Source organism: Babylonia areolata, chromosome 3 (assembly GCF_041734735.1).
Source record: "Babylonia areolata isolate BAREFJ2019XMU chromosome 3, ASM4173473v1, whole genome shotgun sequence".
NCBI lineage: Eukaryota > Metazoa > Mollusca > Gastropoda > Neogastropoda > Buccinidae > Babylonia > Babylonia areolata.
Genome location: NC_134878.1, coordinates 50,820,443 through 50,848,223, shown reverse-complemented (window position 1 = coordinate 50,848,223; position 27,781 = coordinate 50,820,443). Strand labels below are relative to the sequence as shown.

Sequence of the window (27,781 nt, the reverse complement as noted above, 5' to 3'; positions counted from 1 at the left end):
GCAGAAGAAGTTTCCGAAGCAAAAGAGGAAAAGGAAGAAGTTGAAGAGAAAACGGAACAAGATGACGCACCTGAAGAAGAGGAAGGAGCAGTTTCCTTCAAGACAGAAGAAGACGAAGCCATAATTAAAACAGAATCAGAGCAGAACGCTGAAGCTACTGAAGATGAGGATGTCACATTCCCATTGGATGATGATAATGATGTGCTGGAGGATTTGATGGAAGAAGACAAAGAAGAAGAAGTAATAGGAGAAGTGAAGGAAGAAGAAGTGGCAGAAGATGCAGTGACAGAAGAAGCGAAGGAAGAAGAAGAAGAAGTAACCGAAGCAGCCGAAGAAATGAAAGAAGAAGAAAACTTGACAGAGGAACTTGTGACCGAAGAAGTGAAAGATGTTACAGAAGATGAGGACGTAACTTTCGGCGATGATGATGACGATGGTGAGATGAGCACAGCACGTACAGTGCCATCACAGCATGTGTTTTCTCATCACTGGATTGGACGATTAATATGGCGGTACTAAAATGATATCACTGTGTGTTTCTGTGTGTGTGTGGCAGTCACTTGAAAAGAGAATTAACAAAAGTGGGGCAAAAATGCAGTCCCTTTTCAAATGCTTCAGCCATCTGAGTGGATAATGAATTAACATGAAACTGAAATACTACCACTCTGTATGCTGTGGTTGTTGCAACAGAGAATTGATTCAGAGAGACTGAATTTCTCATGGTGTGTGGTCGTCACTGTCCCTTTATGACGGATTAATCAATTTCAGTGGGACTGAACTTTGCTTATGTTTTGTTTAACAAGCAAATGATGAAATTCAATGGGAAAGGGATGCACAGCTAGTTACAGTGTGTTTTTCTTTTTGTGGGCCTGTTTTGGGGGGTTTTTTCAACATTTTTTATGTCTGATTTTTTTTCTGTGTTTCTCACTTTTCACCTTCACTTTTCTTGTGTTGAAACAAGTGAGTCAAAAAAGCAGCAACAACAACAAAATGTTTTGGCTATTGCATGTGAAAAGCCATACTGAATTTTACAGATGTTTCTCTTGACCACACACACACACACACACAGAGGTACACACACACATGCATACACACACACGCATGCGTGCACACACGCACGCACACATGCACGCACGCACGCACACACACACACACACACACACACACACACACACATAACACACACACACACACACACACACACACACACACACACACTGCATCAATGGAACATAAACCAGAAAAAAACGAACAACCACCATGACATCAGTTTCTGAAAATATGTTTGCAAGAAAAGCAAACAAAGAATTGATCACTCTCCACAATGTCAGAAACATACAGCAGCAGCATCATAGATAGATATCAATGATAGTTCAGTTACAACAGTGTTCACCATCAGTCTTGGAATCCACCAATGATAGTTGAGTTATTGCTGTGTTGATATCACCATCAGTCTTGGGTGACTATCACCATCAGTCAATCTTGGGTGACTATCACCATCAATCTTGGAATCACCCAATGATAGTTGAGTTACAACTGTGTTGTTATCACTATCAGCCTTTGAATCATCCAATGATAGTTCAGTTACAAATGTGTTGTTATCACTATCATTCATGGAATCACCCAATGATAGTTCAGTTACAAATGTGTTGTTATCACTATCATTCATGGAATCACCCAATGATAGTTCAGTTACAACTGTGTTGTTATCACTGTCATTCATGGAATCACCCAATGATAGTTCAGTTACAACTGTGTTGTTATCACTGTCATTCATGGAATCACCCAATGATAGTTCAGTTACAACTGTGTTGTTATCACTGTCATTCATGGAATCACCCAATGATAGTTCAGTTACAACTGTGTTGTTATCACTATCATTCATGGAATCACCCAATGATAGTTCAGTTACAACTGTTAGGATCACCATCAATCTTGGAATCACCCAATGATAGTTCAGTTATAACTGTGTTATCACCATCAGTTTTCAAGTCACCTGATGATAGTTCAGTCCTAACTGTGCTGTTATCACCATCAGTCTTGGAATCACTCAGTGATACTTCAGCCATGAGTGCGTCATTGTCACCATCAATCTTTGGAATCACCTGGTGATAGTTCAGTCATAACTATGTTGTTATCAATCTTTGGAACCACCACTCATGTGCTGTCGCTGTCTGTATTTCACACAGCCCCTTCAGTCACCTTGTGGCAGTAATGTGCTGTAGCTGTCTGTATTTCACACAGCCCCTTCAGTCACCTTGTGGCAGTAATGTGCTGTCGCTGTCTGTATTTCACACAGCCCCTTCAGTCACCTTGTGGCAGTAATGTGCTGTCGCTGTCTGTATTTCACACAGCCCCTTCAGTCACCTTGTGGCAGTAATGTGCTGTAGCTGTCTGTATTTCACACAGCCCCTTCAGTCACCTTGTGGCAGTAATGTGCTGTCGCTGTCTGTATTTCACACAGCCCCTTCAGTCACCTTGTGGCAGTAATGTGCTGTCGCTGTCTGTATTTCACACAGCCCCTTCAGTCACCTTGTGGCATTAACGTGCAGTGAGCTGACTGTGAGATTGTACTGAGTGAGACAACATAGTTTTGGAATTATTGGTGGATTTTTCCATGCAGATCTCAGGGGATTACTTTGAGATTGGTTTTAAGAACAGATGGCTGTTCAGCTCTAAAATGGCTCCATTGCAGTTGACAAGGCGAAAACAACATAATTTGAATTCAAAAACTTCAAAACAATGCTGCCTATCTTACTGTCCGAGTCCCATGTACAGATCACATTTCTCCTCACCTCCGCACTCTACATTGGCTCCCCATTGAAGCGAGAATTAAATACAAAGTTACGTGTCACTCCGCAGGACCTACTTATCTTTCTGACCTTATCAGTGTTTACACTCTCACAAGAAATCTCCGCTGTTCCTCTGACTGTTACCTTTTGAAGCTTCCTCGTGTCAATACAAGAACCTATGGTGAACGTTCTTTCTTCTTTACTGCTCCTCACATCTGAAACAACCTTCCTCATCATATTTGTGCATCTGATTCTATTTCTGCTTTTCGCTCATCACTAAAGACTCATCTTTTTAAAACCTATCTATAAGTACTCTCAGCTTCCTTTTCTCCAGCACCACCCATGTCAGCTCACTTTGGATGTATGTGGAGTGGGAAAGGGAGAGAGTGAGTGGGGGTAGGGATTTTTTGAGAAAGAGTGGTCATGAATGTTTTATGCTACTTGTAATATTTTTCTTTCATATAAAGCGCCCTGAGCTCTTAGAGAGAAAGGGCACTGTATAAATGTGCATTATTATTATCATTATAATTTGCTTTGCTTTGGGGGATTACTTGGGGAGACACAGAGGCATGAGAATTAGCCACACACAAGCTACATTCATTCAAAAAGTCCTGTTTTGAGACCAAAAAAAAGTATCACCTTGTAGATTGTGAGGTATGGCATAGTGCTGGGGTTCAGATGTGATGGGAGAGTCAATTTGAACGGAATGACAAACCAAGGTCCCATGTGCAGCATGCACTTAGCACACATAAAAGAACCTATGGCGACTAAAGGGTTATCTCTGGCAAACTTCTGTCGAAAAACCCACTTTGATAGGAAGCCAAATACACTTGCAGGCAGAAAAAAAAGGGGTGGGGGGGAGGGGGGGGGAGGAGGTGGGGGGGGGGGGGGGGGATAAGGTGGCACTCTCACTGGAGCTGCACATTCTCCCTGGAGAGAGCAACCCAAATTTCACACTGAGAAATTTGTTGTGACAAAAGAGTGATACAGTACAAAAATACAATACAATACAAGGATAATTAATCGATGATGAGGCCTATCGCCCCTCTTTGTGTAAAAGCCATCAGCAAGAGACCTCCACAGTCCCCCTGTCCTGTTCCTTGGCCTGCATGGCTCCAGGTAATGCCCCATCTGCTCGGTGTCTGCCTGGAGGTCTCTTCGCCAGGTGTTTCTTGCTTGGACTCTCTTTCTCCTCCCTTGGCGCTTCAGTTCCCTGTGGGGGCGTGTCTGGTGACGCATCATGCTGGTTTTCATGGCGTGCGCCCCCACCCATCCCCATCCCCTTCTTCCAGTTTTGCTTTGAGGTTTAATTTTGTGTAGATTTCCTGGGGACTTGTGCCAGTCACCTTTTCATTGGTTTGGAATGTTGCACTGGTTCAGTAAATTGTGTTTGTGTGTGTAGGAAGAAGGAAGGAAGGTGGCAGAATGGTTAAGACGCTGATGGGCGCAATAGCCAAGTGGTTAAAGCGTTGGACTGTCAATCTGAGGGTCCCGGGTTCGAATCACGGTAACGCCGCCTGGTGGGTAAAGGGTGGAGATTTTTACGATCTCTCAGGTCAACATATGTGCAGACCTGCTAGTGCCTGAACCCCCTTCGTGTGTATATGCAAGCAGAAGATCAAATACGCACGTTAAAGATCCTGTAATCCATGTCATCGTTCGGTGGGTTATGGAAACAAGAACATACCCAGCATGCACACCCCCGAAAACAGAGTATGGCTGCCTACAGGGCGGGGTAAAAACGGTCATACACGTAAAAGCCCACTTGTGTGCATACGAGTGAACGCAGAAGAAGAAGAAGAAGAAAGGTTAAGACGCTCATCTGCCAGTACAGAGAGTCTGTGAGGGTCTGGGTTTTGAATCCTGCTCTCGCCCTTTCTCCCTAGTTTGACTGGAAAATCAAACTGAGCATCAAGTCATTCGGATAAGACGAAAAACCAAGGTCCCGTGTGCAGCACACCCTTGGAGCACTGAAAAAGAACCCATGACAGCGAGAGTGTTGTCCTCTGGCAAAGTTCTGTTGACAAAATCCACTCTACACAAATATATGTGCATGCACTCAAGGCCTGACTAAGTGCGTTGGGTTATGCCACTGGTCAGGCATCCGTCTAGCAGATGTGGTGTAGCATATATGGATTTGTCTGAATGCAGTGACACCTCCTTGAGAAACTGAAACTGAAACTGTGTGTGTATTTTGATGGGTGCAAGGTGGTTTTTCATTTCAGTATTGTTGCTGTGATTCTTTTTTCTTTTCCTTTTTTTTTTTTTTTTCTCTCTCAACCTGCATATACTGGGGTTGGGTTGTTGTTGTTTTTTAGTTTGAAGGATTTGCCAGTGGTGTTGATAATATCTTTGTTTTTCAACCAAAAAATTTGTGTGTGTGTTTTATTCTTATTCACATTTTTATAAAGTTTTTGTGATTTTGGGTATGTTTACATTTAGTTCATTGAAAGTTACAAATCTTTTAATCACAGGAAATTTGTCACATCTGTCTTCTTCTTCCCTTTTTTTTTTTTAGGGGGGGGGGGGGGTCACAATTTGTCATCATTTCTTTTAACTTATCCATCTTTTTTCTAAACAAGGGTTCTTTTCACTGCTGACTTTTTCTGCTTTGATGAAATAGAATTCTTTTTTGGCTTTCACGACAGGTATTTCATGCAAAATGTTCTGATCTATAATATCTATAATACGCATATTATCTATTGCTGAATGCGTCCTGGTTCAGAATCAAAAGTTAATAGTTCACACAAAAATTAGCATTATAATAGTTGTAAGATTTTCTTCTGTTAGCGTTTTGATCAGAGGCCACGAATGTGAACAGTTCACAAACACAATGTTTTAAATTCTTAATGAATCCAGATGCTGGAACGGTACTGCTCAGTGTGAATTGTAACATTTACTTTACATCAGTGTTGATGGTCACTGTTCTAATGGAATATATATGTAGCATGTGGTATCATAGTAACACCTTAAACATGCAGACTATACATGTAGTATATGGCATCAGAGTACAATTTTCAACCTTCCAAATTATGTATATGGTATCATAGTACAACCTTTAACCTTCCAGACTATATATAGCATATGATATTGTGGTACAACTTTTAACCCTTCTATTGCAGATATTCTTCCAGAACTGCAGCAAGAAGAGAAAACGCCACTCCCACCACAGGAGGAGAAACCAGAACGTAATACTTTGTATCTGTATCTATCTATCTATCTATCTATATATATATATATATCTATCTATCTATATATATCTTTTTTTTTCTTTCTTTTTTTTTTCCAAGTGGACACAAATGTGTTCACATCTCTGTGGAGTGGAGGTTGATTGGTGTGAGAACGCTCACAACCAGGCAGCCATATGCCCTGTTATTAGTATACATGTGAAGATCATCACTCAGAAAAGCTAGCTCTCTCTACCTATCTCTCTCTCTCTCACACACACACACACACACACACACACACATTACCTTGGATATACAAACGTATCCAGATTACGTGGAATGAAAAGTAAATAAAGAAGACAACTCTGTATATTATAAAGTGAGAGGTTTAAGCATGACAGTCTGGTCCTTTTTTTTTTGTTCCTGTTTGAATAAACGAAATGTCCCTTGATCCTACTTTTCTTAGTAATGACCTCAGCAATCCAATTCCAGTAGAACACAGCACTCACAGAAAGTGATCGATGGGACGTCAAGATCAAGGTACACCATTTTCTCTCTTTTTCCATCTCACTCACTGACCTGTTTCAGTCTTTCTCCGTATTGTGCCTTGCTGTTGTTATCATTATTGCTGTCATTAGATCTCAATCCATAACAACTCCTGACAAAGCAGTACCCTAGTAGCATTTATTATTTCTCTTTCTGTGGAGACTGCAGGAAGAGTTTTGAGCCTTGTCTTGCATTGCATAACTGGATATTAGCAGGGTTCTTCAATTGTATTTATGCTTATTTCAAATTTTTGACTCACTTGTGTAAACAAAGTGAGTCTATGTTTTAACCCGGTGTTCGGTTGTCTGTGTGGTGTGTGTGTCTGTGTGTCTGTGTGTCCGTGGTAAACTTTAACATTTTCTCTGCAAATACTTTGTCAGTTGACACCAAATTAGGCATAAAAATAGGAAAAATTCATTTCTTTCCAGTCATCTTGTTTAAAGCAATATTGCACCTCTGGGATGGGCACAAAAAAAAAAAAAAAAAAAAAGGAAGCCTAATTATATGCAAACTGCATTTACTGTTTATATTTTTTGTATTCTCTAAACTTGGCTCTTTGATCTGATATTCTGACCCAACAACAAGAGCAGTCATTATTATCATTTTTTGTTCAAACAGGAACTTCTTTGGCTAAGCATGGAAGTTTTAATTATTTTGCAAACGTTTTGGTGCAGATAGTAAAAAAAGGGAAATTACTATGTAATTAATGCTAGGGGACTTAATTTGCTTTAAACTGATCTTTCTCATCTTAAACATTACATTTTGAAATTATACTCAATACATAAAAAGCTTGGATTTTTTTTTAAAGTGTATCACAAGTGAGTCTTGAAGGCCTTGCCTCTCTTGTTCATCTTTTGATTCCTCCCTGCAGCTGTTCTGTTTCCCTACAGCTCAGCATACAACTTCCTGAACCCCTCCTGTCCTGTCTTTTCTTTTCTTTTCTCAAATGATGACATTCAAATATGAAAATTAATACATTAACAAGACATCAACTGTCACCCCGTACATGTGATGGGACATTAAATTAAAATTGCTTAGGAAGATGATGTAAAACCGTCAAAATATATAAAGTTCAACTTTTGATTCTGACACTTTCTTCTATATGTTTCCAGAATCAAAGTAACATTAACCAGCAAATAAACAGAGTTCCTCCCCTTCCTTCCTGTACCCTGCCCCATAGTGACTGTCCCTTTCTCACTGTGCAGCTGGAACCTGGGGACTGCTGCTGACCACAGGCGGTGAGGCTGACATGGGGTGCCTGGACAAAGTGGTCATGTACGCGTACGGCGACCGTGGCTGTGTGGGCCCCATCGTGGTCGGTCACGGGGAGGATGGGATCTTCCAGCCAGGGAGCACGGATGAGTTCAAGGTAAAGGTCCATGTTGGAGGGTGTAGGGTGAGAGACTGTCATCTGTTCCCCCACACCCCTTCCTAAAGCAGAATGACTGAACAAACTGGATGTGCACAGGGTGTGCAAAAATTTCCACACTTGGGTTGTGTGATCAGAGTGCTACACGTTGTGTGTTCATAGTGCCACACACACACACACACAGATTCTCTCACTCACTCACTCATACTTTGTGACTGAATGCTTACATTGTTCCCACAGTATGTCAACAATTGACACACCACTGACATGTTACTGAACATTATCATTTAGGTAAGCCAAGATGCACAACCTGTAAACCCAAACATGATGTCCAAGCATCATACCATAATATCAACCTGGAGGAAACAGGAAAGGGGGGGGGGGTGATACCCAAATATCCTAAACCAGTACACCATTTAGTCATGTATTGGCTACATTGTGTATTTTAACCACTTTTCCCTCAGTCACTAGCCTCAAATACAATTAAGCCATACACATGCTGGCTATACTCTCTCACAAGTCATGGTATCTGCATCAACACATTCCAGTTACATTAACTGTGCAATACCACATCAGCCTTAAAGGATCTCTCAACACTCTTGTGACACAACATCACAATTCTACAAACTCCAAACTGTTTCCAAAAACCATAAAGTAAATTGTCAACAAAGCAAATTACCAGTACAAGCATTACTCACAGCCCCCAAAGTATTAGGGTTCACTTTATATTCATGTAGCAGAACACAATCCCACTGAGCCAGTGTGTTAGTCACAGAATCCAAGTATACCATAAATCAAGCATTCAACTAAGTCCGAAAAATAGATGATAGTTTGACACTCACAGCCCCCATGGTACTGTCTTGACCTTCTGGCTCTCCTGGCCTGCTCCAAGGAAGGAAAAGAAAGAAACCCCACTTGCCTATTCATTTTATCCTGTTCACAAGCTGGCGCCATATGCAAACTATCTTCCGACCCAGAACGTTTCCAATTGGCTGAAGTTAACAGACCAATCTGGGACCAACAGTGCTGGATTTGCACATCAGCACTTTTCTCACAGAACCCAGCATTGTCAAGGAGAAGGGGAGGGGAGGGGGGGGGGGTGAAAAGAGGAAGGGAAGGAGGAGGAAAGATCGCCCAGCCCTGATTCTGTTCTAAACAGCTCATGATAAACACACCACACCATGTGGTGACCATTGAGGCAGATGCCATCCTGCCAGAGATCAACATGGATAGCACACACACACTACTGGTAGTGTCATGTGTGGTAAATATCAGAATCAGAGAGGAAGGGTCAACAAAGGAGAAAGCAGGTTTGATGTTGATGGAAAGGAAATGAAAAAGGGCAGGGGACTGTAAACAGCTGTGGCCTGACATCCCAGGAGACATCACATTTAATTAGTATTTATATTCCACAATAACTTTCTTCCTCTGGGCTCAGTGCTAGAGGGGGTGAGGAGGGGGAGGGGGTGTAAGCAGAGATAGATGCCAGGGAGGGGGGCCTGTAGGGGGTAAGGGGGGGGGGGTGAAAAGGAGAGGGGGGGGGGGGGGCTTAGGATAAATGGGGTGCCATACTATGAAGTATCAACCCCCATAAATTCTGGTCTTGCTATCTCGGCACTCTGTGGCCAAGGGTGAAGGGGATGGGGGAAGGGAGAGATGGTAGAAAAGGGAGGGGGAGGGGAAGGGGGGTTGGCGGGGTTTACAGCCTGTCCTGTCAGAGGAAGGAGTTCATTTAGTGTATTGGTAAGAAGAGAAGGGGGAAGGAAGGAGAGGACGGGGAATGGGAGTAGGAGGGGTCTGTCAGTAAGCAGCGTGTGCTGCAAAATCTCTACCATTGGTGCCTGACACACTATAACATCCACCCCTTGCTTTTGAAAGCAATGTCCTCATTGCTGCAGATTGCTTACAAATCAATCACTTCATGCAAATGGCGAGACAAGTTCCCTATCCAAGAGCATTTGCGAAACATTAATACATAAGGATCTAACAGGAATCCCTGTCATCATACATTATCTGATGTATGTCACCCTTACATATTGCAAATAAATGCAGAACATTGTCAACAACAAAAAAGCAATACCTAAAAACCTTCAAACAAGAAAGGCCAGTATAAAAATTGTAACTTCAACAGACTAATTAACCATAAAACATAAAAAGCAGCATTGAACTTCCAGCTAAAACACCACCCTGTACGCAAAATACCAGATACACTAGCAGGCTACAGCAGCAAGTCTACTCACTGACAGGTGGTTCACATTAGTCTTGTACATAACACTACATTTTGGGAGTATTGACCCTGTCAGTCTCCCATCCCAGTTCCTATCCATTTGAGCCGACATTCTAGCACCTTTTGAGCCACAAGACATGTGAATTTCAGGCTTCAGATGAAACCTGGTGCTAGTCTCACACAAACCAGTGCACACTGATTTGCATGATGGTCTGGGAGTCTTGACTGCAGCTTGGCAGTCTAAGTCATTCTCCCTCTTCCAACATTGACCAGGAATCCCTGGATCAGGTGGCATGGGTAGCAGCACCCATTCATCCCGGCATGGATCATCACCACTGCAGCCACCTACTGAATGGCTCTTCATCAGTTTATCTGAAATCCTTTCTTTCAGTTTGTGATCCCGCCCCTTGAGACCATTGTGGAAGTCTGTGTGTATTTCATTGTGGGAAACCTTGCTCTTTACTTTGGGGAAATCCTTACCCTTGTTGTGGTTTGGGGAAATCCTATCCCCCACTGCTGACTGGATTTTTCCTTTCCTGACTTTCTTCTTTTTCTTTTTGCCCACAGCCCTGTTCTTAACTAAAACCTCATCTCTCTGACCAACTAGACCTGACACTAGCCGCTGCATAGACCTGACTTTTCCCTCTAACAACAACAGTTTGTCCCCCAGTTGTGCCATCTGTTCCCTGGGCTGTTGCTGTTGTTGGTCCTCTTCCAGCTCTCTCTGCAGCCTCAGGGCTTCATCCCTCACCTGGATGAAGGTGGTTTGAGGCTCTCGCCTCACTACCTGGTGCAGCTCCCTTTTCAACAAGGCGTTCCAGAGGCCACTGATGAAGTGGTCCCTCAGCATGTCAGCGGTGAGACCCCCAGTCATCTTCATCTGGATGGTTCTCTCCATGCTGCGCAGAGCATGAGAGTAGTCCATGATGGACTCCTCCGGCTGTTGTACCCTGCTGAAAAGTATGGACAGCAGTGTGGTGACACGCCGTCCGTCACCGAACACCCCCAGCAGAATGCCGGTCACCTTCTCTGGGGTGTTGGTGTCCTCCAGGTCCCGCAGCATCAGCTCTCTGCGTGCGGTTCCCTGCAGATGGCTGTAGATGAAGTATGCTGCCATCTCGTCTCCCATGGGGTATGCGGCCAGGACCCTCTCCGCCTCAGTGACGAAGTCCTCAGCCGACGTCTCGCCTGGCTCACCAGTGAACACTGGCAGTGTGGGTGCTGCACACCACTGCATGGGGGACTGCTGTGCTGTGGTAGTAGGCATGGTCATCCTCGGGCTGGGTTGGGCTGTGCTGGTCTGCGTTGGGCTGTGTGCTGCTAAAGCTAAGAGACACCTCACCTGCTGATCCTGTCGGCGACGCCAAGTTGTTAAAAGGGGGGGTAGTGTAGTGGTGGGGACAGGGGTTGAGTAGGAGGTGAAGAGGTAGAGTAGGTGCACAATCCACTCTCTCCTCGTACCACAGCAGGGTCTTTTAGAAAGATGAATTGAGGTGTTTATTTCTCTAACTTAACAGCACACCTGGAACACACACAATATTAAAACCCAGGTTAAATCAATACCAAAACATATGCTAAACATAATTACACTGATGTAACAGAAACATCATTATGTTGCCTGGACAAGTAAACAACTCCACAGATAACCTTTCTCCATTCTGACACTCAATGTCTAGCCGTACACTCTCTTCTCAAAGAGATCTATGTAAAAATGTAAAACAAGCTTCATTTAGCTTACTATCAACAATCAGTGACATATAAGTTAATGTGCACCAAATATATGACTAACAAATACTAACTCCCAGTATTTAACTCCTGTCAAACCACCATAGAATAATAGCTGTCGCACCAAGTATGTGGCAGACAATTACAAACTCCCAGTGTTTAACTCCAGTTAAATCACCATCCAGTATTAGCTGTTTCCATTAAGACTGAACAAAGCTGTACTTTATCTCTGCAAAGTATCTCATTGGTAAAATGTTTACATGGGAATCATATAGTTACCAAGTAATTTGGTAAATATATAGCAACCTGTGTGCACCAACATAGGACTGCCTCTCAGTGGTCTCAAATCTTATTGAACACACACAGCTATGTGTTACCCCACTGGCATATAACATGACTACAGCACATGGTAATCACAACTACCAAGTCACACATGTTCCCCATGTTGCATTATCACTCATGTGCACACACACATGGAAACACATGAGCATACAGTTAGCCTGTAGATTTGTTCACCTTGAATATAACCATCACCACCTAACATACAAAATAGGTATGTCAAACCTCAAAATAACTCCAACTGTTGCAACCAAAACATTCTACACAGATGCAACACACATAATCTCTGTGTTTCTTTGTGACTGAATGCTTACATTGTTCCCACAGTATGTCAACAACTGACACACCACTGACATGTTACTGAACATTATCATTTATGCAAGCCAAGATGCACAACCTGTAAACCCAAACATGATGTCCAAGCATCATACCATAATATCAACCTGGAGGAAACAGGAAAGGGGGGGGGGGGGGTGATACCCAAATATCCTAAACCAGTACTCCATTTAGTCATGTATTGGCTACATTGTGTATTTTAACCACTTTTCCCTCAGTCACTAGCCTCAAATACAATTAAGCCATACACATGCTGGCTATACTCTCTCACAAGTCATGGTATCTGCATCAACACATTCCAGTTACATTAACTGTGCAATACCACATCAGCTAAAAAGGATCTCTCAACACTCTTGTGACATAACATCACAATTCTACAAACTCCAAACTGTTTCCAAAAACCATAAAGTAAATTGTCAACAAAGCAAATTACCAGTACAAGCATTACTCACAGCCCCCAAAGTATTAGGGTTCACTTTATATTCATGTAGCAGAACACAGTCCCACTGAGCCAGTGTGTTAGTCACAGAATCCAAGTATACCATAAATCAAGCATTCAACTAAGTCCGAAAAATAGATGATAGTTTGACACTCACAGCCCCCATGGTACTGTCTTGACCTTCTGGCTCTCCTGGCCAGACCAATCTGGGACCAACAGTGCTGGATTTGCACATCAGCACTTTTCTCACAGAACCCAGCATTGTCAAGGAGAAGGGGAGGGGAGGGGGGGGGGGGTGAAAAGAGGAAGGGAAGGAGGAGGAAAGATCGCCCAGCCCTGATTCTGTTCTAAACAGCTCATGATAAACACACCACACCATGTGGTGACCATTGAGGCAGATGCCATCCTGCCAGAGATCAACATGGATAGCACACACACACTACTGGTAGTGTCATGTGTGGTAAATATCAGAATCAGAGAGGAAGGGTCAACAAAGGAGAAAGCAGGTTTGATGTTGATGGAAAGGAAATGAAAAAGGGCAGGGGACTGTAAACAGCTGTGGCCTGACATCCCAGGAGACATCACATTTAATTAGTATTTATATTCCACAATAACTTGCTTCCTCTGGGCTCAGTGCTAAAGGGGGTGAGGAGGGGGAGGGGGTGTAAGCAGAGATAGATGCCAGGGAGGGGGGCCTGTAGGGGGTAAAGGGGGGGGGGGGGGGGTGAAAAGGAGAGGGGGGGGGGCTTAGGATAAATGGGGTGCCATACTATGAAGTATCAACCCCCATAAATTCTGGTCTTGCTATCTCGGCACTCTGTGGCCAAGGGTGAAGGGGATGGGGGAAGGGAGAGATGGTAGAAAAGGGAGGGGGAGGGGAAGGGGGGTTGGCGGGGTTTACAGCCTGTCCTGTCAGAGGAAGGAGTTCATTTAGTGTATTGGTAAGAAGAGAAGGGGGAAGGAAGGAGAGGATGGGGAATGGGAGTAGGAGGGGTCTGTCAGTAAGCAGCGTGTGCTGCAAAATCTCTACCATTGGTGCCTGACACACTATAACAGTGCCACACACACACACACACAGATTCTCTCACTCACTCACTCATGCCAGAGATAGGAGTAAGCTTCACTGAGTTTCATGAATGCAACGGCGGAGATTTTCGTTGGCAAGGTAAGACATAAAATTGCATAACACTGGCAGTCACACACATGAAGGAGCATTCAAATGCCTGCACACACACAGAGGCACACACACACACAGAGACACGCACATATACACGTGCATATCCACACAAGGGCGCGCGCGCGCAAACACACACACACACACACACACAAAGAGAGTCACACACGCACACACACACACACAGAGTCACACACATTTTCTTCAATATGTTATTCATGCTTTAAAAAGAATGGCATTCATGTCATGGTTTGTGTGGTGTGGCCCAGATCACCATTGACAGCAAAGAGACGGGGACCCTGTACAAGATCCGTGTGGGGCTGGCGGAGCAGGCCTTTGGCACTCAGTGGTTTTTGGAGAAGGTAATGCGGCAACAACCAGAGTCACAGAATATGTGTGTGTGTGTGTATTTGTATTTGTATTTGTTTTTATCACAACAGATTTCTCTGTGTGAAATTCGGGCTGCTCTCTCCAGGGAGAGCGCATCGCGACACTACATAGCCACCCATTTTTGACTCACTTGTGTAAACAAGTGAGTCTATGTTTTAACCCGGTGTTCGGTTGTCTGTGTGTGTGTGTGTGTGTGTCTGTGTGTCCGTGGTAAACTTTAACATTGACATTTTCTCTGCAACTACTTTGTCAGTTGACACCACATTTGGCATAAAAATAGGAAAAATTCAGTTCTTTCCAGTCATCTTGTTTAAAACAATATTGCGCCTCTGGGATGGGCACAAAAAAATAAAGAATGAAGCCTAATTATATGCAAACTGCATTTACTGTTATATTTATATTTTTTGTATTCTCTAAACTTGGCACTTTGATCTGATATTCTGACCCAACAGCTAGAGCAGTCATTATTATCATTTTTTGTTCAAACAGGAACTTCTTTTCCTAAGCATGGAAGTTTTATTTATTTTGCAAACGTTTTGATGCAGATAGTAAAAAAGGGAAATTACTCTGTAATGCTAGTGGAGTTAATTTGCTTTAAACTGATCTTTCTCATCTTAAACATTACATTTTGAAACAAGAGAGGCAAGGCCTTCAAGACTCACTTGTGATGCACTTTTTTGTTTTTAAATCCAAGCTTTTTATGTATTGAGTATAATTTCAAAATGTAATGTTTAAGATGAGAAAGATCAGTTTAAAGCAAACTAAGTTCCCCAGCAGAGTAATTTCCCTTGTTTTAATGTCTCCACCAAAACGTTTGCAATAAATAAAACTTCCATGCTTAGCAAAGGAAGTTCCTGTTTGAACAAAAAATGATAATAATGACAGATCTTTTGTTGGGTCGAATATCAGATCAAAGTGCCAAGTTTAGAGAATACAAAAAATATAAATATAACAGTAAATGCATTATACTCAATACATAAAAAGCTTGGATTTTTTTAAAAGTGTATCACAAGTGAGTCTTGAAGGCCTTGCTTTTCTTGTTTTTGTATTTTTTTTCCTGCGTGCAGTTTTATTTGTTTTTCCCATTGAAGTGGAGTTTTCTTCAGAATTTTGCTAGGAACAACCCTTTTGTTGCCATGGGTTCTTTTACATGTGGTAAGTGCATGCTGCACACAGGACCTCAGTTTATTGTCTCTTCTGAATGACTAGCGTCCAGACCACCACTCAAGATCTAGTGGAGGGGGAGAAAATATCGGTGGCTGAGCCATGATTCCAACCAGCATGCGAAGATTCTCTTGCTTTCTAGGCAGATGTGTTACCTCTGGGCCATCACTCCACGCATGTAGAAAGGGGAGGTGGCAGAATGGCGGAGACACTGATCTGTCAGTACAGTGTCTGTGAGGATTTTGGTTCTTGCCCTTTCTCCCAGGCTTGACTGGGGAAATCAAACACGAGCATCTAGTTGAAAAGAGACAGTAAACTGAGGCCCCATGTGCAGCACGCACTTGGAGCACTGGAAAAGAACCTATGGCAACATAAGTGTTCTCCTCTGGCAAAATTCTGAAGAAAAATACACTGAAAGGCACACACACACACACACACACACATATATATATATATATATATATATATATACACACATACATACATACATGCACTCAGGGCCTGACAAAGCACGCTGGGTTATGATACTGGTCAGGCATCTGCATTGCAGATGTTGCACAGCATCTATGAACTTGTCCGAATGCAGTGACTGAAAATTGTACAAAAAGAGAGAATGAATGAATGAATCTTTGTTTTCAAACCATGGAGATATCAGGACATTGGCTGACTTTGATATCCACCATTGTTTTAAGACATGCACAGACTCAATCCAAGAGTGAGAGAGAGAGAGAGAGAGAGTGTCCATGAGAAGATGTGTGTGTGTGTGTGTGTGGCTGTTTTCCATGTGTGTATGCACATGTAAACATCTCTGCATGTCTGTCACCATGACCGGGGGGGAAAAAAAAAGGTATCAGATCTCCACGTATTAACTCCACCCTCCCAATTTTGTCGTTTCAGATCATCATGGTGGATCTGGTGGAGGAAGAGACACTGGAGTTCAAAGTTCACCGATGGTTGTCACGGAAACAAGATGACTGTGACGTGTGGAGGGAGCTGCCTGTGTCTTCAGCCAGAGAGGCTCCGTTGCCTGGTGACTGTCTTGGTTTTTCTTCTCAGTTTTGTGAAACAAGGGGTTTTTTTTTTTGTCTTTTTTTGTTTTGTTTTTTTGTTTGTTTGTTGTTTTTTTTGTTATGAGAGACACTTTTTTCTCACGGAGCTGTAACCTTACCCTCTCCGACATCTTCTTCTTCTTCTTCTTCTGCGTTCGTGGGCTTCAACTCCCACGTTCACTCGTATATACGTGAGTGGGCTTTTTACGTGTATGACCGTTTTTACCCCGCCATGTAGGCAGCCATACTCTGCTTTCGGGGATGTGCATGCTGGGTATGTTCTTGTTTCCATAACCCACCAAACGCTGACATGGATTACAGGATCTTTAACGTGTGTATTTAATCTTATGCTTGCGTATACACACGAAGGGGGTTCAGGCACTGGCAGGTCTGCACATATGTTGACCTGGGAGATCATAAAAATCTCCACCCTTTACGCACCAGGCGCCGTCACCGTGATTCGAACCCGGGACCCTCAGATCGAAAGTCCAACGCTTTAACCATTTGGCTATGGTGCCCGTCAGTCTCCGACATCGTTTGAGGAGAGAGAGGAGTGGGTTCTCCATCGTCTGCATAAAATAGTTTTTGTTTTACTTTTTAGAAAGTCAAATAGAATACAGTGCATTAGATAACAATCATGTGTGTGTGTGAGCATCATTTTTTGTTTGAGAGTGTCTGCTTGATTGTGTGAGTGTGTGATCGTGAGTTTGTGTGTTTTCGTGTTTTGGTATTGATGGACAGTTTGTATTATTTCATGTTCTGCACTCAGAACACAGTTCCTTTTTTTTTTTTTTTTTTTTTTAACCAGTTTTCAGCATGTATTGTGGAATAGATTTGTTTTCGCTTTCTCTATGTTGGTTGTTAGATGTGCTCAGTGTGTGTCATAGTTTATTGACACAGCAGTGACATGTGTTCAGTGTGTGTTAGAGCTTGTTGACATGACAGTGACATGTCCTCAGAGTGTGTAAGGGCTTGTTGACATGGCAGTGACATGTCCTCAAAGTGTGTAAGGGCTTGTTGACATGGCAGTGACATGTCCTCAAAGTGTGTAAGGGCTTGTTGACATGGCAGTGACATGTCCTCAGAGAGTGTAAGGGCTTGTTAACATGGCAGTGACATGTCCTCAGAGAGTGTAAGGGCTTGTTGACATGGCAGTGACATGTCTTCAGAGAGTGTAAGGGCTTGTTGACATGGCAGTGACATGTCCTCAGAGTGTGTAAGGGCTTGTTGACACGGCAGTGACATGTGTTTAGTGTGTGTTAGAGCTTGTTGACATGGCAGTGACATGTCCTCAGACTGTGTAAGGGCTTGTTGACATCGCAGTGACCAGCCAGATAGTTTTTGTTTCAGATGCATGATTTATTCCAGTGCAGGTGTTCCCATTGCCAGTTCATTTGTGTGTGTGCATGTGTTTGTGAGGGTACAGTGCTCTGGTACGCGTGTGTAAGTGTGGAGGCATGTTAGTATGTCTGAACAGAATTCTGTGTTAGAAAATAAGAAATATCTTTATGCTTATGTAATTTTGTTTTTAGTGCAGTTGATATTTAATGTCAGCATGTGTGTGTCTGTGTGTGAGTGTGTGTGTGTGTGTGTGTGTAAGGGAGGGACATCTCTATATGTGTGTGTGTGTGTGTGTGTGTGTGTGCGCGCGTGCGTGCGTGCGCGTGTGTGTATATGTGTGTGTGCGTGTGAGTGTGTGTGTGTTTGTGTGTTCTATGAAATGCATTTTGTTTTAATCTAAGCCTTATTTACTTAATAGCTTTTATAATCTGATTCATCTCTTAAGTGTGCTTTTTCATTCATATGAACACACTGGATGTTTTCCATTGTCAGATAGCGGTTGATGTGTTTTTTAAGGCATGTCTAAAATCAACTGGATGATGTAAGGCGCATTGAGCAGCATTGGTGCTGGATATCGCGCCATAGAAAAACTATGTATTATTATTATTATTATTATTATTATTATATCAGTACCTACTGTAAGTGATTTAGCTTCTGTTCACAGCATGGTTTTTTTTTCTGGTTTCCATCAACTGTAATGTTCTTTTGCAGTGCATGTGTACCAGCTCCAGGTGCAGACCGGTGATGTGGCCGGTGCAGAAACAGAGGCGGAGGTGTTTGTCACCCTCTTTGGGGAGAAAGGGGACAGCGGACGTCGCAGACTCTTCAAGTCCAAGTCTGACGGGAAACCTTTCCAAAGGGGCAAGGTTGGTTTGAGACTCCAATACTGCAACACTCCTGTTTTTTGGCTTCAAAGAGAAGAGTCTAGAATGCGTAAAGGGCGTTGAAATGACATTCAGGCATCAGCCACTTCATCTCCAAAAAAAAAAAAAAAATCACCCAAAATAATGGTGGCTTATGCTTGTTCTCTCACCACCACCACTACCTCCACACACCACCACCCTCACACACACACATGCACACACACACACACACACGCACGCGCGCACACACACACACACACACACACACAACCACACACACTCACACTTGCAGTCACACACACCTTCCAGATGAAATTACCGCAGAATACACTGGCAAGACCACCACAAAGCTAATGCACTCATCCCAGTTGACCTAATACTCACAGAGAGAGAAAGGCAATAATAAAACAGCAATGATAAGAATAAGAACACTAAAACCTATTCACTGTCACAACACTAACATCAACAACCATGCCATGCCATTATGATAACAGAAATAAATGATAGAATGGTTTTCTCTTCTCTCACATAAAACATCTGTTAAAAGGGGGTGGTGGTAGGGGTGTAGGGGGAAGGAGAAGAAGGAAGAAGGGGTAGAGTAGGATAACAGGCAGAGGATAGGTGCACAATCCACTCTCTCCTCGTACCACAGCAGGGTCTTTTAGAAAGATGAATTGAGGTGTTTATTTCTCTAACTTTAAACAGCACACCTGGAACATTAAAACCCAGGTTAAATCAATACCAAAACATATGCTAGACATAATTACACTGATGTAACAGAAACATCATTATGTTGTCTGGACAAGTAAACAATTCCACAGATAACCTTTCTCCATCCTGACACACAATGTCTAGCCGTACACTCTCTTCTCAAAGAGATCTATGTAAAGATGTAAAACAAGCTTCATTTAGCATACTATCAACAATCAGTGGCACATAAGTTTAAAATCTATTCACTGTCACAACACCTACAACAACAACGATGACGTTATAATAAAAGAAAGGAATAATAGGACAGTTTTCTCCTCTCTCAGGCCTTCCCATTCTTTTGTGTGAGGGTTATGGGTGAAGAGCTTGAATGCTTTGTTTTCTCTCAGTTAGGTTTCTTCAGTCATTAAACTGCCAGCATTGATTTCCTTCCTCTCCCCTTCCTCTGTGACAAGTCACTGGGGCGCCGCCGCCACACAGGCAAACTATTCACCAGATTCCTCCAGGTCTGTCAGCTGTTATGTAGATCAGCTGAAAAAAATTGATTCCTGAATAAACAGGTCATCAGACAGATGTTAATTATCGTTCATTACATTAAAATTGTCTTGGAGAAAGCATCTTTACAACAACATATTCAACAGGTATGGCAAATATGTGGATGTAGAAAAAAAAAAAAAAAAAAATATATATATATGCGCATGATTGTAACCTGACTGAATCACACTGGAAACGAATGATGAGCACGCAAGGGCAGATGTCTGTCAGCTCTACCCATGTAGGCACCTTTTTATGCAAACGACTCTGCAAATCACTTACAGTTGGTTCTTAGGAACTATAAAAGTATCAATCTTTTTTTTTCTCTTTTTCTTTGGTCAGGTGGACGTTTTCACGGTGGAGGCAGTGTCGCTTGGAGCCCTGTCACGTCTGGTGGTGGGTCATGGTGAGAGCGGTGCCGGGGAGGGTTGGTACCTGGCGGACATCACGGTGACAGTCGGTGACCAGCCTGACTCCTCCCCTCCCACTCACTTCCCTTGTAACAGGTTACCTTTCTCCACTGGCTGGCTTCTGTCTCTCTTTTTGTTGGTTTTGTCTTGTCTCTTTTTGACTCACTTGTGTAAACAAAGTGAGTCTATGTTTTAACCCGGTGTTCGGTTGTCTGTGTGTATGTGTGTGTGTGTGTGTCTGTGTGTCCGTGGTAAACTTTAACATTGACATTTTCTCTGCAACTACTTTGTCAGTTGACACCAAATTAGGCATAAAAATAGGAAAAATCCAGTTCTTTCCAGTCATCTTGTTTAAAACAATATTGCGCTTACGGGATTGGCACAAAAAAATAAAGAATGAAGCCTAATTATATGCAAACTGCATTTACTGTTATATTTATGTTTTTTGTATTCTCTAAACTTGGCACTTTGATCTGATATTCTGACCCAATAGCTAGAGCAGTCATTATTATCATTTTTTGTTCAAACAGGAAGTTCTTTTGCTAAGCATGGAATTTTTATTTATTTTGCAAACGTTTTGGTGCAGATAGTAAAAAGGGGAAATTACTCTGTAATGCTAGTGGAGTTAATTTGTTTTAAACTGATCTTTCTCATCTTAAACATTACATTTTGAAACAAGAGAGGCAAGGCCTTTCAAGACTCACTTGTGATGCACTTTTTAAAAAAAATCCAAGCTTTTTATGTCTTGAGTATAATTTCAAAATGTAATGTTTAAGATGAGAAAGATCAGTTTAAAGCAAACTAAGTTCCCCAGCAGAGTAATTTCCCTTGTTCTGCTATCTACACCAAAACGTTTGCAATAAATAAAACTTCCATGCTCAGCAAAAGAAGTTCCTGTTTGAACAAAAAATGATAATAATGACAGATTCTTTGTTGGGTCGAATATCAGACCAAAGTGCCATGTTTAGAGAATACAAAACATATAAATATAACAGTAAATGCATTATACTCAATACATAAAAACTTGGATTTTGTTTAAAGTGTATCACAAGTGAGTCTTGAAGGCCTTGCCTTTCTGGTTTTTTTTAATTTTTTTTTTTTATAGTGCTCATAGCTTCTGGTTTTTGACTTACTTGTGTAAACAAAGTGAGTCTATGTTTTAACCCGGTTGTCTGTGTCTCTGTGGTAAACATTGACATTTTCTCTGCAAATACTTTGTCAGTTGACACCAAATTAGGCATAAAAATAGGAACAAGAAAGGCAAGGCCTTCAAGATTCACTTGTGATACACTTTTTAGAAAATCCAAGCTTTTTATGTATTGAGTATAATGCATTTACTGTTATATTTATATTTTTTGTATTCTCTAAACTTGGCACTTTGATCTGATATTCGACCCAACAAAAGATCTGTCATTATTATCATTTTTTGTTCAAACAGGAACTTCCTTTGCTAAGCATGGAAGTTTTATTTATTGCAAACGTTTTGGTGGAGACATTAAAACAAGGGAAATTACTCTGCTGGGGAACTTAGTTTGCTTTAAACTGATCTTTCTCATCTTAAACATTACATTTTGAAATTATACTCAATACATAAAAAGCTTGGATTTTTTTTTAAAAGTGCATCACAAGTGAGTCTTGAAGGCCTTGCCTCTCTTGTTTCAAAATGTGATGTTTGAGATGAGAAAGATCAGTTTAAAGCAAATTAACTCCACTAGCATTACAGAGTAATTTCCCTTTTTTACCCTCTGCATCAAAACGTTTGCAAATAAATAAAACTTCCATGCTTAGGAAAAGAAGTTCCTGTTTGAACAAAAAATGATAATAATGACTGCTCTAGCTGTTGGGTCAGAATATCAGATCAAAGTGCCAAGTTTAGAGAATACAAAAAATATAAATATAACAGTAAATGCAGTTTGCATATAATTAGGCTTCATTCTTTATTTTTTTTGTGCCCATCCCAGAGGCGCAATATTGTTTTAAACAAGATGACTGGAAAGAACTGAATTTTTCCTATTTTTATGCCAAATTTGGTGTCAACTGACAAAGTAGTTGCAGAGAAAATGTCAATGTTAAAGTTTACCACAGACACACAGACACACACACACACACACAGACAACCGAACACCGGGTTAAAATATAGACTCACTTGTTTACACAAGTGAGTCAAAAATTCAGTTCTTTCCAGTCATCTTGTTTAAAACAATATTGCACCTCTGGGATGGGCACAAAAAAATAAAAAATGAAGCCTAATTATATGCAAACTGCATTTACTGTTGTATTTATATTTTTTGTATTCTCTAAACTTGGCACTTTGATCTGATATTCTGACCCAACAACAAGAGCAGTCATTATTATCACTTTTTGTTCAAAGAGGAACTTATTTTGCTAAGCATGGAAGTTTTTTTTAATTTTGCAAACGTTTTGGTGCAGATAGTAAAAAAGGGAAATTACTCTGTAATTAATGCTAGGGGACTTAATTTATCACAAGTGAGTCTTGAAGGCCTTGCCTCTCTTGTTTTTAATATGTGTGTGTTTATGTTCCTGTCACTGCGTTAATCTGATTCGTGTTGTGTAGCCTGAGCAGACTCTTAAATTTCCCCCCCTGTGAGGGATTGGAAAAGCGAAATTGTATTGCATTTCATTGTGTTCTATTGTATTGTATTCCTTTGTTGAGCTTGAATTAGATTTTACCCTGGGTAGCCAACACTGATACGACCCAGTGCTGGCTGGTCAACTAAGCTATTAGCAACAAAAAAAAAAAGAAAAGATAAATGAATACCTGGACCTAACAAGATTTAGTGAGACATTATTTTAACATATCTTTTGACATTGTTTTTTTATTTATCAGCAACTGGTTTGAAGAATCAATGGGTTTTTCAGTACTGAAATGGCCCATTTGTCGGTCAGAATGGCTAACATGATTTTGTTTGATTCGTTCATTGTCTGGTACCATTTCCTTTTCAGTCCTTTTCATAAAAAACTGAAAGAGAAAGTGCCCCCCGTACCCCCCCAAACCCCCACCTCCCACTCAAACAAAGTGTAGTTACCTGAAGAGTTTGGGTAAAAATGGTCTTATAAAAAAAAAGGGTTGATGTTGGTTAAAACCCACTCATTGATACTGGTGAATGTAGAAATGTCACTCCACCGATGCAGAGGAAAAAGGAAGGAAAACAAACATTCAAAGATGTTGGGGGGTGGGGGTGGGTTTCAGGCTGTATACGTCCAGAATATTCTTCTCAAGTTCCAGAAACAGAATTATATCTTGTTTTCGAAACTGTCTTTGTAAAAGGGTATTTTGACAGCACTTGTTATTTATCGTTGTTGGACAGATCAGGATCCATTAAGCATCATTGTTACTAATCTAAAAAAAATAAAATAAAATAGAGTATGTACAGTATGTGTGTATGAGTGTGGGTGTGTGTATTATGTGTGTGAATGTGTGTATGTGTGATGAGTCCGCGTAAGTTATTCAAAGCGCATGCACCTGTGTTTGCTGGTGGCAATGCACAGTCACCTCACAGCACCGTTCACTCACCTTCACTAAAGCACCTGTTCCATCCCTTGTGATGGGTCTGTGCTGGTGTTGCTGTTAGCTCTGACGTCTCCCTGTGTGCCCCTTCCCACAGGTGGCTGGATGCCGGCAAAGACGACAGGAAGACAGAAGTGGAGCTGACACCAGGACAGAAACCACAGGACTCCAGTAGGTTTCACTCAGCTTCCTGTTTTCTCCTGCTAGTATAGGTAGTTTCTAAGAATTGAGGAAATCAAAACTACTTTTGACCTGACATCAGTGACCTTTCTGGACACCTTTAACCAGGAAGTTGTTCACCTGGGTGACCTTACCCCTTTGGTCATAGGTCACGCCTCCTGCTTACCTTCAAGACAAGAGCACACCTTTTCAACAGTGTGATTGTTTTGTGTGTGTGCATATTTTATAAGCAGTTTTGTGTGATTGTTTTGTGTGTGTGCATATTTTATAAGCAGTTTTTCGATCCAGTATGATAATAAGCAACACTGAATAAAAAATATACCACAAAAAAAAGAAAAAAACGGAAAAAAGAAACAGGACACCTGCTGGTATCACTTCGTCTACTGGCTGTGTCAGTTGTCACTACAAACATTGTGTGTCCTGGTCCAGCCTCAGGCCCCAGGGGAAAAAATAGGAAGAAAATGGAAGAACAGTATTTCCTCCCAAAATGTCAAGATGTAGTAGTGGAAATCACTGAATCGACAATAGGAAATCGGTTTCCATACTGCATGCTATTATGTTATCTGTGTTTGGGTTTTTTTTCTCAGCACTCAAATTTTTGACTTGTGCTCATGTATACACTTAGGACTGGCAGGCTTACAGGTGACAGTGAAGCAGTGTGTGAGTGTGTGTGTGGGGGGTGGGGGGTGGGAGGGGGGCGAGTGTGTGTGTGGGGGGATGGTGGTGTGGTGAGCAGGGTTGGTGAGGTAGAGGAGAGGAGCTGGATGTTGACTGCAGTGAAGCTCAGGGAGGATCAGTTTCCATGCACAAAGAGAGTTTTTTTCAGTTTCTTGTTCACTTCAAGTCAGTCAGGGTTTGTTAATTCCTCAGTGTTTTTGTCTGTTTATTGTCTCTCTCTCTCTCTCTCTCTCTCTCTCTCTCTCTGTGTGTGTGTGTGTGTGTAGTCAGCTTCACATGATATCACATCTTTCCACTTAAGTGATATGATTCAAAAATACTTGGAGAGTGGGTGGGGGTAGTGGGGAAGAAGATGGAAGGAAAAGGGAAGGTGTGTGTGTGTGTGTGTGTGTGTGTGTGTGTGTGTGCGTGTGTGTGTGTGTGTGTGTGTGTGTAGTCAGCTTCACATGATATCACATCTTTCCACTTAAGTGATATGATTCAAAAATACTTGGAGAGTGGGTGGGGGTAGTGGGGAAGAAGATGGAAGGAAAGGGGAAGGTGTGTGTGTGTGTGTGTGTGTGTGTGTGTGTGTGTGTGTGTGTGAGCACATGCCTATATGTGTATTTATGTTTTAATGTGTGTGTGTGTGTTTGTGTTTGTATTTGTGTGGAGAAAGAGTTTCCAGAATTATCAGGGAAAAGATGAAACATCAGCAAGATGACAACCACCAAAAAAAAAAAAAAGAAAAGAAAAGAAAGTTAAGATAAAAATGAATGAATAAATAAAGTGAGAAAAAAAAAAACACACCTGTCACACAGTTATTTCCTCCATCCCACAGAGGGGGAGTACCAGGTGTGGGTGAAGACAGCGGCCGATTCGTCCCCAGCCAATGGCGGCAAGGTCAGTCTGGCACTGTACGGCAGCAAAGGTCACAGCAAGGACATCAAGCTGTCCACTCCCAATCAAAGAGAGCACCTCTTTGAACCCGGCAACATTGATGAGTTTGAGGTGAGTATGGCGGATACCTTGGTGGGTTTTTTGTTTTTTTTTGGGTTGGTTTTTTTTTGGAGTAAAAACATGTGGTGATGGTGGCATTAAAGAACTGTATGTGTTGGGGAGTGTTTGTTTATTTGTGTGTGTATGCTTGTGTGTGTGTGTGTGTGTGTGTGTGTGTGTGAATATAATGGAATAAAAGTGGAGGAGATAATTTGCAACTGACGTGTGTGTGCGTATGCGTGTATTTGTCTTTGTGTGTGTGTGTGTGAACGCAATGGTACAAAAGTGGAGGAAATAATTTGCGACTGACTCAACAGATGCTGATAATCAATAAGTGATTTTGAATAAGTTATTTTAGTTTGGGAAACAGAGAAAGAGACAGAAAAAAGAGAGAGAAACTGAAAATTTGTACATGCCTTCGGATTCTGTTTGGGTTTCCTTTTTATAGCTGATTGTGATTGACAGAGTTTTGAAAATATGTCATGAAAGGTTTTGATTTTAAATCTGTTTGACATGCACATGTATGTTTATGTTCAAGAATGTATGCATTGATATGCACATGAACACACTGCACACAAATGCACACACACATACACACACTCATTCTTTCAGTCTTTCACCAATATGTGCAAGACACGAGGCATGCTCCCAATGCAGAAAAATGGTAACTGAATTCTCTACCAACTGGTACAAATATAAAATCTGCGCACTGAAAACCATTCACTGCATTTGCCACCTTTCAGATTCTTGTTTCAGTTGTCAAAAATGACACATATCGACAAAGAAGTTTGTTTTTTGTTCTTTTTTTTATTGCATTGTACATGTTTTTTGATACTGCACATACCATTACATTCAATTTCAGATGACTTGGGTGCATTCTTTGTCTTTTTTCTGATACTTCCACTGGTGGAAAATTTACTTTATTTAGCTTTTTTTTATGCTTTTGTAAAGTTGGTGTGTGTAAGTTTTTTTGTTTTGTTTTTCTCTATGGCCATTGTATTATGAAAAAATGTCAGCACCATTGTATTATGAAAAAATGTCACTGTATTATGAAAAAATGTCAGCACCATTGTATTATGAAAACAATGTCATCGCCATCAAAAAAATTATAAGAAGAAAGAATTCAAGAGACGGATTTGCACGGCAGGTTGCCTTTGGACAAATGGGTGACGTCCACAAGCTGAGAGTGATCAGGGAGGACAACCCATCATGGAAAGCTTGGCATCTGGATGAGGTATCTCCCTTTGACCCCCCCCCCCCCCCCCCCCCAGCCCATCCCACCCCCCACCCCCACCACCACCTGTTGAATGTTGACCTTGTTATCATTGATGGCTTTTGTGTGTGTATGTGTGTGTGTGTGTTGTCAGGTCAGGTCTCTACCTGCCACAGGTACCATGTAACCCTGTGCTACCTGTCACATGTGGGCAGATGGAGCTCGACAGCCTGGGAAGGCAGTCCATCTAAGACAAGGAAAAGTCTGAAGTAAAACCCATGAAGTGCTAAGGAATGCAGGACAGTCTCGACATGCATTGACCCTGGGTCCATGGCCATGTCCCGACTTTCAGTAGCCGCGCCCCCGTGCCTCCGAGGAAGGTTTTTGAGCCAGAGGCTAGGACAAGGACAGTCTGATATAAAACCTACGACCTGAGGACCTCACTGTCACCGTCCCAGCTTGCTAGGCTATGGCAGATGAACCACGGGTGTAAAGGGTGTGGCCAGTACTGCGCACACTGCACTCCACCTAAAAATTCCATTGCGCAGGCTTGAAGGACATGTCCACGTCCGCGCCACCAACTATTCCAAGTCCTGCAGCGATGGGAAAGGGGCGAAAACGGCAGGTGGA

The 27,781-nt window shown here is 41.9% G+C and overlaps 1 protein-coding gene across 1 annotated transcript in view; it reads left to right on the top strand.

The window, feature by feature from the left end:
- The window catches only part of LOC143280081 (uncharacterized), a 197,780-nt gene that overhangs the window by 62,822 nt on the left and 107,177 nt on the right, over nt 1–27,781 (top strand). The window contains 9 exon segments of the mRNA XM_076584590.1: nt 5,915–5,980; nt 7,711–7,874; nt 14,384–14,476; nt 16,566–16,698; nt 18,770–18,924; nt 20,506–20,669; nt 24,200–24,273; nt 25,781–25,950; nt 27,086–27,172. Of these exon segments, the coding sequence (XP_076440705.1) occupies nt 5,915–5,980; nt 7,711–7,874; nt 14,384–14,476; nt 16,566–16,698; nt 18,770–18,924; nt 20,506–20,669; nt 24,200–24,273; nt 25,781–25,950; nt 27,086–27,172 (1,106 nt within the window).